The sequence below is a fragment of the Papilio polytes genome, unplaced genomic scaffold (assembly GCF_000836215.1).
Source record: "Papilio polytes unplaced genomic scaffold, Ppol_1.0 DF821400.1, whole genome shotgun sequence".
Lineage (NCBI taxonomy): Eukaryota > Metazoa > Arthropoda > Insecta > Lepidoptera > Papilionidae > Papilio > Papilio polytes.
The window spans coordinates 4,485,699-4,505,638 of NW_013527804.1; the positions used below are offsets into that span (position 1 = coordinate 4,485,699).

Sequence of the window (19,940 nt, forward strand, 5' to 3'; positions counted from 1 at the left end):
CAGCCGTTTCGAAGATTACTCGGAACAAGCGGCTTGCGGACAGACAGACAGAAAGACAGAAAAAAAATATATAAAAGCCACTTGCGTTATCAGCAACGCAAATACATCATTATCCCTAAATCTGGAATTTTTCTTTTGATATTACAAACAGACACTCCAATTTTATTATATGAATAGATACGAGTATAGTCTAGCTATAGTCCACAAACCATTCGTGTGGAATTAAAAAAAAATAGTAAAAACCTTTCACTCGGTGATATGTACTCGTATATTTTTAATGGTAAAAGAACTTCTGAATTCCGCCAAGTGGTTTTTGAGTTATTCCAATAAATACTAAAATAAAAATCTTTCCTCTTTATAACATCAGTATAGATTAGCCAGCTTAATTTTTTTTTTTTAAATAAACCAGGCAATAGATAAGGATTGTGTATTCAATGTGTTGGAATGCTCCCTAAGTTTTGTCAAAATTGAGGACAGGATTTGTTGTTTTATGAGATTTTTTTGTTAAGGTGGATGTGTGGTGTGACAAGAATGGATAAAGTTAAGAATGTGTACATTAGAGGAAGTTTGAAAGTAACGCCAGTGGTGGAGAAATTGAGAAGCAAAAGGTTATGGACATGTCATGCGACGATACGATGGGGACATAAACCAGAAAGTGTTAAGATTAAATGTGGATATCTACAAATGTAGAGGAAAACCGAAGAAAGCGTGAATGGATTGTGCAAAAAAGGATATGCTTAAGAAAGAAGTGTAATGTAGTAATATTACAAGTACTGAGCCGACCCTCCGTAAGGGATAAAGGCAAGTGGATAATTAATATTGAGATTTTTTTTTGTGAAAAGATCAATTGTACAGTTTTGTTGTTTTCGTCTCCATTATGGCAAAGAGAATGAAAAGGATAACGATCTTTTTGCATCGATTTTTTCCTGCTTTATGCCAGTTTACTCATTTAAAAAAGCCATTCGCAGATTTCCAAAAAATCTTCTCATTTCTTTTTTACGTAATTAATTTGCTTTTGCTGCAAAATAATATTACCACACTCTGCATAATGTTCAACAAATTGGCGATAGCAAGCATATTTATATAAGAACCAAAGGTCTTCAAAGTTAGTATCTACCGGTACATTTCGTAAACATGTTTATTAAAGTACTTGTTGCCGTTTGTCTGTGTAAGTAAATTTATAATAATATAATACACTAATATACTATAAATATTAACAATATAATATATTTGCCGCACTTTGTTTTAATTTTTTATTGAAATAGTTTTATGCACTTCGTCTTTACATAAACTTAAACTGTGTCAAATTTCTCGTGCGTTTTCCCGAGCAATTTCCCTAAAAAGGAATTCAGATTACGCTTTATGCATACGAGTAAGTGCGGCAGTTACATCTATCCTATCAACTGGTAGATTTTACAAAAGAAATGTTGCCGTTGCGTAACTGACAACCGTGGTCCTTTCATTAACTGACTGTTCTTAATAATGTACCATGCAATTTTTTTCGATCAACGCGATTCAACGCCGATTTCGGCCCTCCTTTCATTCCAACGTACTGGACGGTCGCCCAAATAGCGTAGTGTTAATGTACACAAAGAGATTAGTTCCATATTTATTGCAATAATGGCGAGAGCATATATATTTCTTATGCGACTATAGTTAAATTTTGTCTTCAGGCATTGCCACAGTTACATCATCAAGAAATTTCTTTCGGCGAGATTATACTTACTTTGAGGAATATAATGCATTCTATAAATTACACGAAGGTGAAAGAGAGATAACTTGGCAGGAAGGTTTCTTAAAATGCGATTATGAAGGCGCTCAGTTATTTTACCCCGCCGATGACAATTAATGGCGGGTTATTGCTAACATAACCGATCAAAGCGGCATTGAATATATATATGTGGGCGTCCGAGATGAATTTGGTGTTGGTGACTTTATAACAACCGATGGTAAGGACATCAAATTATCAATTCACTGTAAACCTCCAACATAATTTTTTGTCGGTCTAATTACTCACTTGGTTAAGGTTTATTTGTTAGTTATTACTCCAGACAATGTATATCAGTAAGATCAACCGTTGCAGATTTATGTAGTAAAAATTAAAAATAAATACAGAATCAATGTATCTCGTATGAATCGTTACTGTTTCCGGGATCAAAGATCTAAATATGTGCCAAATTTCATCGACATCCATTCATTACTTTAGGCTACAAACTATAAAAAAAACCATCTAAACATTGAAATTTAGCCTTTATTTTTATGCCAAGTATCATCACACCACGAGTTTATTATACGTTCCAACAGTGGGGCTCGGACCTACCCTAAATTAGGGATGACTAGGTCATAGTCAACCACGCTGATGCAATGCGGGTCGGTTGATATACGAGTAACATGATTATGTAGAGTATATTTGAATTTGACATTCGAACATCCATTACGCGTACATAAAAATAATCTTTCGCAGGACGTTTTATTCCAGAACTTAATATGAAGGAACAAGCAGCATCCAGCCAAACTTACAATGCGGATTGATGTCTGTCAAAACAGGGGCCTACATAAAGGGCACCTGTGAACAAAGCAGACCATATATTTGCAAGAAATTAAACAACGAATATTGCCCCACTGCTGACTCAGGTATAACTTGAGAACAATTACAGTTTTAAATCTGAGGTTCGGCTATTCGCTTAGGTGTGGACCAGGCATTGAGAATAAGAAGAGTTAAAAATGTCTTTATACAAAATGTTTGATGGTTTTGATACAAATGGAACCCCACAGCATATAGGATACAATGACATAAGACGCATGTTTTACACTCGTTTTAAATAATTGGTTTCTCGTATCAGCAATGAAAATAAAACAATGTATTATACATATGCTTTTCATACATTTCAGTACTCGTAACATGATATTTTTCTTACATAACGTACAAACGCTCCAATATTATTTTATGTATAGATAAGACTGAATTTAGTGGCTAAATTCACATTTTTTTGTTTTTAGGTTACATATTTTCAAAGTCATTAAAAAAATGTTTTAAATTTAATGATAATGCGAACACTTGGGCAAACGCCATGCACACTTGCATTATGGAAGGTGGGGTTTTGTCGGACTCCCTGGTAAATAATGATATAAGAAATCTATACTTGCCACCTAGTCAGGAAAATAATTGTTATTACATCGGCTTTCGAAGGATCTTTGGGGATCATTTTTACTCGAGTCGAGGTAAGTCACCAGATTTGGATATCACCTTTCACACAATCCATCCGTCTCTTCTACGTCTGTCGTTTGTCTATCGTCTTTTTTGAATAAAAAACCCCTACACTTGCAACAGTATATTTAATATCGTGGATGAAATCATTGGAAAAAATGTCATGCAGGAGGGGAGCAAAAATTACAAGCCAATAGTAGCAATATTTTCATGGTAACGGTAAATGTTCTTCTTCTTAAAGTGCCTCTCCGACTAGCGAAGGTTGGCGGTCAGTTCTCCAAATTTGACCTTGTCTCTTGCGAGGCGAAACAGTTGGGCGGCACTCGCAATTCTTGTCCACTCTCGGATGTTGCGTAACCACGATTTCTTACGACGACCAACACTCCTTTTGCCGGCAACTTTTCCCATCAAGATGAGTTGGAGGAGATCATATCTGTCATGCCTGAGCACGTGGCCGAGATACGATACTTTTCTCATCTTGATGGTCTGCAAAAGTTCCCTTTTTTGGTGGACTCGTCGCAGAACCTCCTCGTTTGTCATTCTCTGAGTCCAGCTTATGGCCAACATGCGCCTATAGGCCCACATCTCGAACGCTTCTATACGTTTTCTAAGGTCTTCTTTTATTGTCCAGGCTTCGGATCCGTATAGAAGGATGGGCCAGATATAGCACTTTAGTAGGCGGACGCGCAAAGGTATTTTTATGTTGCGGCAGCAAAAGATTTTGCGCATTTTTTCAAATGCATTGCGTGCTACTTCGATACGTGTTTTGATTTCTTGGTCGCTTTCCCAGTCTTCACTTAGCCACGTACCCAAGTATTTATATTTGCGCACCCTCTCCAACTTTTGACCATTCACTATTATGCAGTCATCGTTAAGTTCTTTTCGAGATATAACCATAAGCTTTGTCTTGGCAACATTCATTTTTAGACCCGCTTTTATGCTACATAGATTTACTCGATCGACAATCTTTTGGAGATCTTGTAATGAGGACGCTATCAGCACTGTGTCATCAGCATAACGAAGGTTGTTTATATTACGTCCATTTATTTTAACTCCGCAGTCTAGGTCATGTAATGCTTCTGACATTATAGCTTCCGAGTATAAATTAAACAGCATTGGTGACAAGACACAACCCTGACGCACTCCTCTTTTAATCTCGACATCATCTGTAACGTCATTTTCCACTCGAACATTAGCTCGTTGGTTCCAATACAGGTTCTGTATTATTCGGATATCCCTGTCATCTAAATGTTACCCAATGGCAAAGGCCTTGGTAGCCAATTGTACATAAGAATTTTGTCTTTTGCTATTAAAAGTTTTACAAACGTTAACAAAAACGAAGTGTTTATAATCCTTCGCAGATGAAGCGGCACAGAAACGCCTAGTAATTTATAAAATTAATAATTCGGACTTAAAAATAACATTTATTTTACAATATACACTTTAAGAATGGACTTCTCAGTTTTACCATGTTATTCACGAAATTGTTTTGTCATTTCAGTGCATTTTAATTTTATTTGACAATTTTTCTTACCCTTACAGGGCAAAAAATTACAATTACCTCACGAAATGGTGATTGCTCATGTGTATCCAATAACAATGAAATAATTGCAGTTGGCTGTGAAGATGACAGATTTTTTATATGTGAAATGGACGTCAACAACAGAATATAAACATCATCAACCTGCCCTTGTCCCTGCAAAGGGTCGGCACAGTATGTGCTGCTCTTCCATACATTTCTATCATAAATAAATAATTTAGATAAACATTATGTCTATAACTAACTTATTTCCTCTAAAGCCTCTTATTGTATAACCTGTGCTTTTTAATACCTCACCAAATATATAGGTTTTTTTAAATACTAAATTGTCAAATGAATTTTTAAACTAATCATGCTTATTTAGACAAACTGTAAAACTATAACATTACTAGCTTTTGCTCGCCACTCCGTCTGCGTGGAATTAAAAAAACTTAGTAAGTATACTACGTGTTCTTCCAGATTGTATTACATCTATAGAGAAAACTTCTAACAAAAATCCATCCATACAACCATCTAAATTTTTCTTAAAAATAGAATATCAATAGAATCTTACCGTGAAATAACACTGCAGTATTTTATCTATTTTTCTTTAAGAGTCTGTGGAATATTTCTTAATATAGGTACTTTTTTATTTTTTTATAACATAAGGTGGCAAACGAGCACCCGGTCACCTGAATCCGCCAAAATAGACATCCGCAATTGCAGATGCGTTGCTTACCCTTATCCGACGGAGAAGACGCACATAAAGAGGACATTTCCCCTTCCTATGCGTCTCCTCCACTGTCAAATCCACTTCCTCTTCCCATCCTGTCGAAAAATACTACATCGAACAGTTATTATCTAATATTTATTGAAACTTCGTTAACAGATACAACTTTACCTGATGACCGATTCTAATAAAAATATACTTCTATTTTTTTCACATGTATATTTTTTTATATTGCAAAAAATTAACAGTATCATAGAGTAAATATTTTGAATAAACAAAAATACAGACAAATTGAGAACCTCATTTTTGGAAGTCAATTAAAATTATGGCACTCCAATGGTTAGTTATATTTTTAATTGAATTTAGTGAATCATTTAACAATAGTATAATCTATATAGCATTTTTTTTTATATTTGGCAAAACATATGACTAATTCGAATAAAATATTTTTTACATAACAAAAAGCATATCGGAGACAATTTAAAATTAATTATACAAACTAAGAAATGCTAATTTCTATACATTTCCATCAATACACATAATTGAAATGTCACGAATCAATCTTCGTTTAATTCAGTCAATTTTCATCTTCACTCCAACATTATTCTCGACTTTATGCTAGAAATACAAAATGATACATATTAAAATAAGGCAGTGTTGAAATAAAAAAACCAGACCCTGTGACATCCTTTAAACCTTTCATGCTGAAGGAAAATATTTTTCTCTTCTACAAAAATCGTTATCGATTATTCAATTATTATGGAATCGATTTTTTTATTACATTAAATTATAGGAAATCTATACAATATGTATTATTTTCTAATGATATTCTTTTACTTTACACTCAAAATAGCAAAAACATTTTATTTTATTCGAATATTTAGTCTGGAGGAGAATCGAATAACACCTCATTCTTCAAAATCGATTCAGTCGTTTTGGATCTAGGCCGTAACAAACAAATCCACATACATACGCGCAAAAAATATGCACCCCTGTGATAATGGCGTAAAAAAAATTACCTCCGTCAAAAATATTTAAAATCTAGCTGTTGCTCGCGACATCGCCCGCGTGAATAAAAATATAGCCTATGTTACTAAGAGATAACATAGCTTTTTAATGGTGCAAGAAATTTTAAAATCGGTCCAGTTATTTTTTTAATTAATTCAATACATACAAAAATACAAATATTTCCTCTTTATGACATTATTAGCTATAGAGATATCATAAGTTTATTTTTTACAGGTTCTAACACAGCTATCAAGTTTAATGCATCGCGGAATGAAAAATAAACTTGATAACTAGCATGTACTTCCAGACTACATATGTGCCTAATTTCATGGGTATACATTGAACCATGGAGTTAAATTCTAACAAACATCCATCCATCCAAACTTTCGCATTTATATTAACAGTGTATTCTACAGAAATATTGTCTTTCAGATCATAATTGTCTTCTCCTACCTATTTTTATTTAAATTAAACCTTACATCAATAAAAAATGAACTCACCAATATTTAGAGATTCCCGATATCCTCTTCGAATAATCTTTTCCCACCTTTGAGTAACTTTTCGGAATCATCATTATATTTCTTTGTATACTCCTCTAATCTGATCAGCCACTGGGCCCAGTGCTCCCTCAGTTTGTCAGTGGACAGATGAAAGACATCGGCTTTAGACCCATCAGTGTAAGCTATCACTAACAGTGCATCCCGTACATTTAAATGTTTGTAATTCAGATCATTACAGACCGCACCAAAATATGCTGCCAACTGAACTGGATTGTCATAAGTTAAAGATATCGCTTTCTTATGCTTATCTGATTTCTTCCATTCAATTAGTGTAGGCCTGTCCCTGGAAATTTAAAAATACAATGTTGAAAAAACAATGTACTGAGCTTTCCCTATGCGTTTCAATGCAGGGCCACAAAAAAGAATAGAATGGAGCAGAACAGAACAGAACTGCCCCCTTAGATAAAGTAACTATGGCTATCGTTGATTGAAGATTTAAAAATGTATGAAACTGACAATAACATATGATAAGTCACATGCTTGTCACATATTCATTTTGACACATTTTGTCAATTCTACTAGCGACATCGGCATCGCTAATCGAAAATCACTTCGGCAAGGGGGGCAGAAGAGAATAGAATAGAAAATAAACATTTGTGAAGGAAACAAAAGCATGACACAGACTCATTCTAGACATAATAGTACAAAATTGTGACAAAAGGTAGCTCCTTCTCACTCAAGTGAAGTATTTATTTTTGGTGTAACTGAGAGTCTTGCCACCTTAGCTATAATTCAAAATTTTATTCTTGCTTTTCATACTTTCAATTATCTTCTTGACATTGGCGAAATCATCAAAATAACAATTAGGGCCCACTATTCATTAAAAAAAGAAGTAACACTTACTCATAATCGGCAATAGCATCAAATATCCCTCTGTACTTCAATACAGGATGTACAACATTAGATTCAATAGCTTTAGGTGATGATATGCTCTTCAGTACCTCACCCACGGACACCCACACTGGTTCCACATCCTTGTCAATTCGTAGTTGACTACGCGGCTGCGTAAAATAATTCTTCAATGTACTATGGAATTTAGTACCAAGAGCTAATTGTGCTGTGAAATATATACAAAAACCTTTAAATACATCTGAATATCCTCTTTCATACAATCAAAGAAATTATAGGAAAGCAAAGAATTTCCTATACTTTCTTTAATCTTCCCATATCTCTTCCTTTATCTTCCTAAATGTTAATAATAAGAGCCTGTACCACCACTGGCTGAGGCTCAGATAGCTTACAAATGATGTCACTGTCAGATAAGGGAATATAATCTGATTTGGTGGGACAGACCCTTAATAGTTTAAAAATGGTTGCTTTAAAATTTATATAATAATTTAATCTACATGAACTTGAAGCAAATAATATGAAACTTGTTATGGATTGATTCACATAGTAACCTGTTTTCATAACATAAAAGATGTTTTAGATACATTTGAAAATATTACATCATACTGATTTAAAACTTGAAATTAATTTCATTATATTACATATGAACTTATGCATTTTGCACATTACATTAAGAAATCTTGAAAAAAAAACTCATTTTATGAATATCAAGCTTGATTACATAAATCTTTTTTTAAATGTTGCCTACCACCAATAACCTTGACCTTTCTTGACCTAAACAATGCTTTATCTTAGCAATGTTTTGATAAAATTCCTTTGGATTATAGTGTTTTGTTTTTCTTTTGATAAAATAGATAACTCCAATCTTTGTTTATTTTTATCAATGACTAGCTGTTGCTTGAGACTATGTTCACATGAAATCTTACTAATGTTACTTACTTATTACCAATGTTATAAATGTGAAAGTTTAGATGGATGGATGGATGGATATTTGTTAGCATTTGTACTAAACAGCTGAACGGATCTCTATGAAATTTGGCACAGGTTTAGAGCATAATCTGGAAGAACACATAGGCTACTTTTTATCCCGGGAATAGTTACAGTTCCTGTGGGATTCATTAATTTAGTTTAATGTTTACTTGATCATTCTGCAACAGTTCAACGTATCTTATTGAAATTTGGCACAGATATTAAACAAAGTCTGGAGTACACATGGGATAAGCTTCATCCCCGATAAATGTCCGGTTCCCGAGGGATACATAGCTTTTTGTAATTTACATAATTTGTATGTTTTCTAATACCAAGCACACAAAGTCGCGGGCAACAACTTGTTAAAATATAATAAAAAGGGTTGCCTATGTGACTGACTGATAACAGCTTATTAATGACTCTAGTTGACATTTATATCAAGTGTCATACAGTATACTTATGTGGACTTTTACTTAAGAAATCAAAGCAAGGAGAGCAAGAGATCGAAATCAAGGTGTTTCCTACTCATACCAATTTAATTAAAGACTAGATCTCAAATCTGGCAAAAATTATACCAGAGTCACCTATATCTAAATACCGTAACAAAAAAATAACTACATTTTTTTAGGATAACTTTTGCAGCTGACATTTGCAAACTATATCATATATGCAAGCTTTATTGTACTATAACAAAGTACAAAAATGTATGAATACTAATTATTTTTATTTCACAATTATCTATACTTATATTATAAAGAGGAAAGATTTGTATTTGGTATTTTTGTATGTATTGAAATAACTCAAAAACTACTGGACCGATTTCAAAAATTCTTGCACCATTAAAAAGCTATGTTATCAGTAAGTAACATAGACTATATTTTTAATTATTTTATTATTTCATGAGGATGTAGTCACGAGCAATAGCTAGTATATTATATACTGTTATCTTACTGATGTTAAAAATGCTAAAGTATGTCTAAATGGTTCAATTGATTGCAAATAAATTGGCACATATATAGTACCAGGAAGAACCCATAGGATACTATCTTTTGTATGTTTTTTCTGGTGTGGTCAGAATTTTGGAGAAAAGCTAGTATTTACATGAATCAGGGCACAAGAAGCAGTGTTTTTAAATACATACCTTCATAAAATCTATTAAATTCATCCAAACCCATTTCAGCAATCCGTTCCTTCTTCCATTTTTCTAAAGCAATTCTCGAATCTTCTGTCATTGTTTTATTTAATATCAGTGTGACCGATGGATACTGCTTTGCAAAATCATTTTGATGTGGTTTAATTTGAAGAATCTTATCTTCACTAACATAGCCAGTTTCAGCAGCAGAACTCCTTGCGGTATTACTCACAGCAAATGTTTTTATTCCTCTAAGAACATTGTTGTTTATTAAAACAGCAGCGTAGTTGATACAACTCTTCGTATTTTGCCACATATTCCTTTTAAAAATCCCGAAAGTCTGATCGTAATTCAAACGGAGAAGCACATGTTCTGAAACACTAAATTTCTGCGAACTTTCACTTGATACTCCCGCCTTGTTTTGATGTGACGTTTGGCTATTTTTAGCTGGAACAAACAGAATATTTATCTGCGAATGTCTACGAGATTGCGTCTCTAATAGGCGCCAGTGTAATGTCATATGATTCGATAATTTATATTGGCACAAAATCATTGCGGCTACATTGTTTATGAAATAAATACCTGGCTAGCAGACAAGACTCGTGCGACTGATCGTAAATATGAGACAAAACAAAAACAACTTAGTAAACGTCTCAAAGACAAGAAGTACGAACTAGGAACTACTTTTATAGAAAGAGAAGTGTGTTTTATTACAAGGTTGACCGAGCTGAAACACGGAATACTCACTAGACTTTTGCAAACGAGTTTTCTTTGGTTTCTTCCTGTCTAACAATGGTCCGAACAATTCCTTGTTCTCTTTATGGTATAGTTTTATTTTTTCCGCGGGGTTCAAAATAGAAGACGATTTAACCACTTTTGTTCGGATAAAATCTAGTTTCGTTTGCACAGACGCAACACGGACTATTATACGATCCGGTCGAAGCATAGCTTAAATCGTATTCGAGAACAATATTTCGTAAAATTCGCAAGATTTACATACGATAAACAATACCTATCAATTATAGGAAATTAAAATTAATTCAAAAAAATGACAAATAACCCTTCTGCCAATCATTGAGCAATAAATCAATTGCCCTTTTTAATATTTTTAAATAGAGTTAAAAAAATAAAAATATTTTTTTTGATCCAGATTAAATATAAAATATTATAAAAATTATAATCGTTTTTCTTATTTAGTGCAATGTAAAATTAATTATGTTTAAAGAATCCGAATAGAGGACATGTAGTTGACAGGAAAAGGAAGAGAAAAATAATAAGAAGTATTTAATAGGAATTTTGAATTGATATTTATAAAAATTATGTACTCTGTGATCAAACGAAGCAATTTTATTTTGCGCCATCTACACTTACATTGTAATAACTTTGGGAATTTTAGTTTTAAATTATACCTTAAGAATTAACACATAGATGGCACTATTAAGATTTAATTAATATAATGAACATTACACATCACACTTTTGCCAAAATATAAACACTTACTTTGCATTTGCATAAATGTTAGCACATATTGATACATGAATGTGAAAAAGACGAAAGCCATAATAGCCTACAAGGCGTGAGTTATGTTGTTAAAAATCATGAATGCAGATGTGAACGTAAACAAAATCTATCGGAGCGATATGTTCATGAAGTGTATCCTTTATCCACTGCAATAAGGATCATAATATTAAATCTTTTAATGCACGTGGTCTCGACTGCTCTGTTTTCTTTCATCTTGTGCCGTGCACCGACTGCATACAGATTACTTCCTGTATTTACTAAACGTAACATCACTATCGTAAAAATATGCGCCGAAAGCGGAAGAGATGGTTCATCTTAACTACATTTTTAGGTTAGCGTACATATGGTGCAATTTTAATTAAGTTAACTGATGTAAAATTACGTAAACCATAGAGAAAATAAATATTATAAGAGCACAAGTTAATCTATGAAAGATTATAAGAATATATAAGAACAAGTAAGTTTAACATAATAATAAAGAATATTGAAGATCGAAGAATAACGAAAAGGGAGATAAAATAAATTGAATTCCGTTGACGAGTTCAGAAGTAAATCTGTCTGTAGGCAAAATCCAATCTCAAACAACCATCTCGTTAAGGAAAAAATGGTTAAACCTTCGAAACGTTTTCCATTAAATAAACGAAAGATAATCGTGCGTAAATACACTGATATGCGTAAAGTATACGAAATCAACGTAAGCGAATACCACATGCGTATTTATAATGAAGAATGTGTCAGACTTAAGGTGCGGTTCCACTGAATGCAAAGTCACGCATAAATAAATGTACGGTCACAATGGCAAAAGAGGAAAGATTTGTGTTGTATTTTTGTATGTATTCAAATAACTCAAAAACTATTGGGCCGATATAAACAAATCTTTGACCAATAACCAGCTATGTTATTAGTGAGCAACATAGGCTATATTTTCAATTATTTATAAATTTTAAAGGACGAAGTCGCGAGTACCAGCTCGTCATACATAAAACAAGAAGTATGTTTTTACGCTTTATTATAATAAGTATAGATAACGACTTTCTTGTTATAACAAAGTTTAATCAGTCTGCTGAGCTTATAGTTGTCGAAACTTGGCTAATATAACTTCTCAAATTTAAGTTTCCTCGAGGGGACGATGCTGTGAAACGGAACGCATCCGTGGACATGAAAATGCGCTTAGAAGATATCTACAAACATAACTTGGACTGTGTATAATCTATTTGATTATAATAAATAAAAAAAAATAGTGATATTAAAAATAAACCCTAGAAGGTCATAGCAACCAAGAAACGAGAAAAGATTTTTTAACATGTAATCTTGGAACGTGATTTTTATAGGTTAAAAAACATCAATTACCTAAGTATAGGTATAAAATAGTAAATCCCATAAATGTTTTCTGTAAAAACTGATGTGTGTGATAAGTTTATGACCTTATTGAAAGAAGTAAGCAAAAAATCAGAAAAATATTCACTAAAAAATATTAACGAAAATTGCTTTTTAGACAACCGGAAATTGGAATAAAATAGCGGAGATAACATCCGTTTCACTTCAAAACCAAAAGAAAAATATAAAATGGCGAGGTAACACTTTTAGAGATGGAAAATTTTAATTATTCTATAGCAGATGTTCCCAAACTCGTGTCGGCTAACACTATGAATAAACAATTATTTAAAAACGAACAATAATCAATAAAGACCCTAATTTTTTCTGGTTCTTTTTTCTTTAGGTTTTCAGCGCTCACTAGATGGCGTTATAGTCCATTTTGGAAAAGTGTGCTCGATAGAAGTAAGCAGGAATGAGTAATGCGTACTTTAATCAAAGAAAAGTAAATTCTTAGAATAAATCAAGCATTGTTCTTATAAATCTTGCCCTTGTCATTAATTTTACTGAAAGAAAAAAGGAATTCTAACAGTCATGAATAACAATCGGTTCACGTACGAACTTCACAAAACATGCTTTGTTTCAAACATATATTTTAATTCTAGTTGTCCTTTATTATTATATCATTTGAAATCGTGAAACAATTGGTGCACATTTTCATAGTTGGATACTAAAGGTCGTTTATACGATGCAAGTTTAATAATCTATAATATTATAATAAAGTGTAAACACACACATCTTTGTTGCCTAAGATGTCAGCAATTACAGCACATTTTTGAATAATCCTTTCTTTAATAAAAAGCCCTACACTTACGTCACGCTTTAGGCTATATATTTTCACGACATTAAACTTAGGAGGTAATTTTTTTGGATAAAAAACCCTAATGTGGGAAAGAGACCATAAGTTGCTACCAACATCAAGAAAGAAAGATTGCTAAGGTTTGTCATGTCGTGTCATTTTGACATTGGCAATTGAGAATTTGACAAATGTAAACAAGTTTTTATAATTTCACGCGGATGAATCCGCACGCAAACAGCTAGTAATAAATAAAATATTTAAGTATGTTATTTGTTATTAAGCATATAAATTATTTATCAGTACGTATTTAACTTTTTTTTTATTTCAATCATATACATGAGCCAGCCAGACAGAGACATGTTAATTATAAAAAGAAAATAATAAAATAAATTTAGACAAAACTAATCGCTTTAATAAAGGATTGGCTGTGGTCCACTAACTGTGATAACTTTTTTTTAGGATTAAATGTTCTAAAGATATACCAGACCATGGTTATTGAGAAAGTCGACTTGTTTCGGAAATTTCGTCTTCTATTCTGGACATTCTATATATTCTATACTAGCTGTTCCCGTGCGACTTCATCTGCATAAAATTATGAAAAATTTATTTTATTGTTCACATGTGTCAAATTATCAATTGTAAATGTCAAAATGACATAACGATGACAAACCATGGCAGCCTTGCTTCCTTGATGTTGGCAGCAAGTTATGGTCTCTTTCCCACATTAGGGTTTTTATCCAAAATATTGACCTCCTAAGTTTAATGGCGTGAAAGTATATAGCCTAAAGCGTGACGTAAGTGTAGGCCTTTTTGCTGACATCTTAGGCAACAAAGAAGTGTGTGTTTACGCTTTATCATAATAGTATAGATATACATCTATTCTATAACATATTAGAAAAAGTATTAAAAATCAGTTTAAAATGTGTAGTATTTTTTTGATTCTCTAAATTAATCACGTACATCAACTTTGTACTTCAACAATTTCCAACTGGGTGCAAACTTTCTGCAATAGTTCCGTTGATAATATGAACTTTTGTACTTAAGCAGATTCCACCATTATTTTGGGTCGTGACAATCACCTGGAACGGTCTTCCTGCATTACTATTAAAACTTTTCGTCTATACACGAACACTGCATTACGTACGAACTTATAAAGTGAAAAGTTTTGTATTTTTTAAGCCTGTAATAATATCACCAACTTTGGTAACTCTAACAACTTTGATAACTGGCTGGCTTATGAAGGTAATTAAGAGTTTTTTTTTCAATCTTTACTTCTATATCTCAATTAACATAACTCAAAAACTGCGATTTTAAAAGTTCTTTAACTATTAAAAATCTATGTGGAAGAAGTCGCTAACAACAACTAGTCTTTAGTAATGAACTTAGCAATTGTTGGGTAATATGCAAGGGTATCGCCAGGGTGGGTGAAAGAGCACATCCCCCTCTAGAGAATCGCAAAATGTAATATAGATATTACTACTCCGAAAAAGACTAATAAATAGTATGTCACCGTTTATCCTAGTTTGAATTATCGGCTAACAACGCCTGTCATTGCAAATTAGATCTAATGGGAATGTTACTTATGAATGAATTTAACTTAAACGTAATATGGATGTTACAAGAAGAATCTTCAATAATTTTAACGATACTTGTTTATCACAAACATAAGATAGCAGGAACATTTTGAGGTTAGAGCAATATAAAAGATTTACGAGCAGACGGCGACACGTTTCCGGAACTAATATTAGGATGCCTGGGTTCACGTCAGGTAAGTAAGAAAAATAGGTACCAGGTGTTCAAGATATAAGAGACAAAAAAGAGGGAAATCCCCTCACGTACCGTGAAAAGTTATTCGACAGGTACTAAGGCGTGGTTTACATGTGAAACATTTTGTACATCTTACTAGATTTCCCCCACGATGCATCCTCGAATGATAAATTCTGTTACAATGCATATACTTGGGCCTAAAACAGACTAAATCCTATACTACTTAACTAATACAAATAATGATATACTATATAGGTATCAAATACAAATTGGCAGATTATTTAATTTCTTAACAGACACTGATTTTTTTTTACTTTAGAAAATCATAATTGCCGTCAATTATTTTCCCGAGTGCCTCAATAATGAGTGTACAGCTCGGAGCGGGACGCACTCATTTAAAAATTCTCTCATTATTTTAATTATTCCCCTTGCTATTTATCCCATTTCATCGTCCTTCTTTTAATTGGGATTTGTCTTATAAAATTACGATAAAAGTATTACTTCAAACATATTGTAGATTTTAAAATGACGTGAATTGTTTTAAAATATCACAAAATGCCAACCTCATACTACATTCTAAAGTCACTGTTTTCATATAAATGTTCAGTTTAAATGTATAAAGATAGTTTTTTTACGAATTACCTTTATTTTATTCTTTGACATTCTCTCTTCATATTACGTAGGATCGCCGTAAAACCTTTTCTCTTTCGAACGAAGGGTTACGTAAATTTTCATTTGAAATCAAGGTTCAACAAAAATATTCTTTTGAGTAGCTTATTACATGATATCTCAGAATTTCATAAAGAATCTTGTACAATAACTTGAAATGTACGAGAAATCCTTTATAAGACATAGCTCAGGGATGTTTAAAAATTTGTAGTATTTTTATAAATGTATGAAAAGGCATACTCACTTTCCTCTCGTCATTTACGCCATCTTATTTATGATATTAAGTACAATCGGGAAATCTGATGGTGTTGCAACTAAAAAACTACAGTAATTTGAACGTTTTATATGTGTAAAACCAATGCATCTTTGTAATATGTCTAGATAAATAAATTTCGGTCCGCAGCAGACGGCTTTTTATTATTATTACATCGTTTGTCCTCACTGCTACCCAATTGATTATTTTGTAAGAGGTGGAGTTTACCTCATTGAGAGGAACATGGCATATAAATGGCACACCGCGGATTATCGCGATTGTACATAAAGGTGTCCTAGTAATAGAATAGATAATTTAGATTTGCATATTACAAATAATGACTTTTAATTTGCATATCTTCTTACTAATTTTATAAACGAGGTGTTGCCCGCGACTTCGTCCGCGTGGTATTAGAAAACATACGAACTATATAAATAACAAAAAACTACGTATCCCTCGGGAACCGGGCATTTCTCTGGGATGAACCTCATCTCATGTGTACTCCAGACTTTGTTTTATATCTGTGCCGGATTTCAAAAGGATATGTTGAACCGTTGCAGAATGACCGAGTAATCATTAAAAAAGTAAATTAATGAATCCCATAGGAACTGTAATGTACGATGAACTATGTATTCGTGGGATCTTGATGATGGATGTGTTCTTCCAGACTATGCTCTAAACCTGTGCCAAATTTCATGGAGATCCGTTCTGCCGTTTAGGCTACAAATGTTAACAAACATCCATCTATCCATCCATCCATCCATCTAAACTTTCGCTTTTATAATATTAGTAAGATGCGAAAGTTTAGATGGATGGATGTATGTTTGTTAGAGTTTGTAGCCTGAACGGCTGAACAGATCTCGATGAAATTTTTGGTTTTTTGGTTTTTTTAATTCCACGCGGACGGAGTCGCGGGCAAAAGCTAGTTAGAAGAATGAATGACTTAATGACTAATGAAGTCTGCATTATAATTTATTTCTTTGATGGCCTAGGTATGACTACACAATACTTATTCTATAACAACAGTAAAGCTATATTAAAAAATGTATGACGCAACTTCCGTTGACGTCCAAGTCTAGGTTCTGATTAAATATTAAACGTTATTCTGGCCTCGGAACAGACCAAACATTTTAGCAGCTAGACTTTATTTGTTCTAAATTTTAAACAAGCGTTCATAGGAATGTTTCATGAGTTTACCGTATTAAAATTTTATTAACTTTACTGTTGGTAAAATTTCTAACATTATAACAGAATAAACTTGTGTTCATTGTAGTAGATGTTGTCCTACAACAGTTTTAAAGAAACTTTTTAGACAAAAATATTATCTTTATGTTCTAATGCTCAAATGCTTATGTATAATTTCATAATCTTTTTGTCTTTCTAATCGATTTTTATACAAACATAAATAATTCCACCCTTTTCCTAAGAGGAAGGGAAGGAAAAGTGGATTTGACGGTGGAGGAGACGCATAGGAAGGAGAAATGTCCTCTTTATGCGCGTCTCCTCCTCCGTCAATTTAGGGTAAGCAACGCATCTGCAATTGCGGATTGGGCAGCGGCCGCTTTCCATTTCGGTGGATTCAAGTAGCCGCTTGCTCGTTTGCCACATTATATTATATTAAAAAATCTCTAATCAGTTTTTTCACAGTTATGTATTTTTATTTATATTGTTATTTATTAAAAGACTGTCTAGAAGAGTGTAATTAAAAAATAAAGTGTGACACAATTACGTCATGTTCCCGATGCAATCGATATAATAGATTTTATTAAAATGCTCGTGTATTCATATAATTAACTTAAATTATCTTAGCAAGGTTTCCATTTTATTTAATAAATCATAGACCCACGTTGTAAATTAATTTTCCTCCATATTGTCATAGTCGCTAGTAAACCGCTTGGTAAGCACTAAGCAAGTTAGCGTTAGTTCGCATATTAAGTTATAATCGAATTGTACTTGAAACTTAACACCAGTTCTGACTTGCGGATTTACGATTCAATTTATTAATTTTGCAGCTTACTCTACATGCATATTATTTTTTCTAATTTTCTAAGTGCATAATCATACTAATATTATAAATGCGAAAGTTTAGATGGATGGATGGATAGATGTTTGTTGGAGTTTGTAGCCTAAACGGCTGAATGGATTTCGATGAAATTTGGTATGGATGTAGAGGATAGTTTGGAAGAACACATAGGCTATTCACTTTTGTTTTTTTTTTTAATTCCTCGCGGACGGAGTCGCGGGCGAAAGCTAGTATAAGTATTACTATCATACAATATTTAACGCTAATTCGTTTGAATCTTGGTTTTAAAAACCATAATTAAGATAAAACTAAATAACCTAAAGGCAAATTCATTATCACCAGCTTCACTATACGTCCCTACCGAGGGGTTCGGAGCCTACCCTGAGTAAGGGGTGACTGGGCCATAGTTAAACACGCTGGCCCAGTGCGGGTTGGTTGACTTGACACATCTCTTTGAATTTCTTCACCGATATGTGCAGGTTGCATCACGATGTTTTCCTTCGCCGTAAGAATGTCGGGTAAATTAAGTACATATGAAAATTCGAAAAATCGGAAATTACATTGGTACATGGCGGGATTCGAACCCAAGACCTGTAGATTACAAGTCAAGTGCTTAAACCACTGAGCCATCGACGCTTTTCGACGAAAGGCAAATTAGAACGACATAATTAGGTCAAAACAACTGACACGTTACAGCATTAGAAATTCTGATAACTACATTTTCACGACCTGATATGTCATTTTCGTATGATGTCTACGTTATCCAAATGACATTTCATTTAAAGCAATGTTTACTAGCATATCACATGTTAAATCTTGCCTTATTTGACAAAACATAAAACAGTTTTTTGCGCACACTACCAAGTGATGTAAAGCCGATGGAAGTACCCCCAAGGCAAGGACTTCTTTATTCTTAAAAGGTTTGTAATTTTGTATGTATTGAAGTAACTCAAAAACTACTTGGCCAATTTTAAAAATTCTTTCACCGTTAGAAAGATAATTTATCTGTGAATAACATAGGCTATTTTTTTTAATTTCACGCGGGCGAAGTCGCTATCAACAACTAGTACTATATAAAACGGTACCAATTGTTTTCTCACAGCTCTAGATACGTTAATTTTAATAGCGTAAATTCAAATCAAATCAGTCAGTTCATTAATATCGGCCACTCATCTTAATGAAACTGCAATCGGCAGGGATTTGCAGGTGTGCGCATAATTAATGCAGCATCCCACGGGCATTGACCCCAATGCGGTGTTCCACTTGCAAATTAGAGTATTTCAAAGTCTACTATCCAGTACTTTTACACCTTTGTACACAAATTAAACTTTACACTGCATGCTTTATAATAATGAATAAAATATCTTTATTGCTCTCTAATGTTAATTACATAAATCAATGTTGCCTTGACTACTTAACTAGGATTCCTGTTTTTAAGTAGCCAAGGACTTCCCTTACAAAGTTATACATTTTTGAAACAAAAGGAAAATTTACTATTATTTATTAATTTTAAGAAGTGAAATTAAAATATATTTCCTCTAATTGTATTATATATATAC

The 19,940-nt window shown here is 33.0% G+C and overlaps 2 protein-coding genes across 2 annotated transcripts; one reads left to right on the forward strand and one right to left on the reverse strand.

Annotated features, from left to right (window-relative positions):
* The first annotated feature begins 1,070 nt into the window (after positions 1-1,070).
* LOC106108990 (secretory phospholipase A2 receptor-like) lies at positions 1,071-5,125 on the forward strand. Its single transcript, XM_013290370.1, is given in 6 exon segments — positions 1,071-1,168; positions 1,674-1,949; positions 2,465-2,482; positions 2,485-2,634; positions 3,001-3,222; positions 4,751-5,125. Coding segments are annotated over 6 exon segments (831 nt in total). The 5' UTR covers positions 1,071-1,134; the 3' UTR covers positions 4,882-5,125.
* Positions 5,126-5,771: 646 nt separating this feature from the next.
* LOC106108758 (mitochondrial genome maintenance exonuclease 1-like) lies at positions 5,772-11,056 on the reverse strand. The gene is made up of 5 exons (XM_013290018.1): positions 10,723-11,056; positions 9,985-10,422; positions 7,869-8,082; positions 6,966-7,308; positions 5,772-6,075 (listed from the first exon to the last, which is right to left on the reverse strand). Exons 1-4 carry the CDS (start codon positions 10,919-10,921, stop codon positions 6,972-6,974), a joined length of 1,188 nt encoding a protein of 395 aa, XP_013145472.1. The 5' UTR covers positions 10,922-11,056; the 3' UTR covers positions 5,772-6,075; positions 6,966-6,971.
* Positions 11,057-19,940: the final 8,884 nt, after the last annotated feature.

What these genes read in the sequence shown, in the direction of transcription:
- LOC106108758 (XM_013290018.1), bottom strand. Translation starts at nt 10,921, where the DNA reads ATGCTTCGACCGGATCGTATAATAGTCCGTGTTGCGTCTGTGCAAACG. An exon ending in AACTCGTTTGCAAAAGTCTA is followed by an intron (nt 10,423 to 10,722) that starts GTGAGTATTCCG and finishes TGTTTGTTCCAG; the next exon opens with CTAAAAATAGCCAAACGTCA. An exon ending in GATGCTATTGCCGATTATGA is followed by an intron (nt 7,309 to 7,868) that starts GTAAGTGTTACT and finishes TTAAATTTCCAG; the next exon opens with GGACAGGCCTACACTAATTG.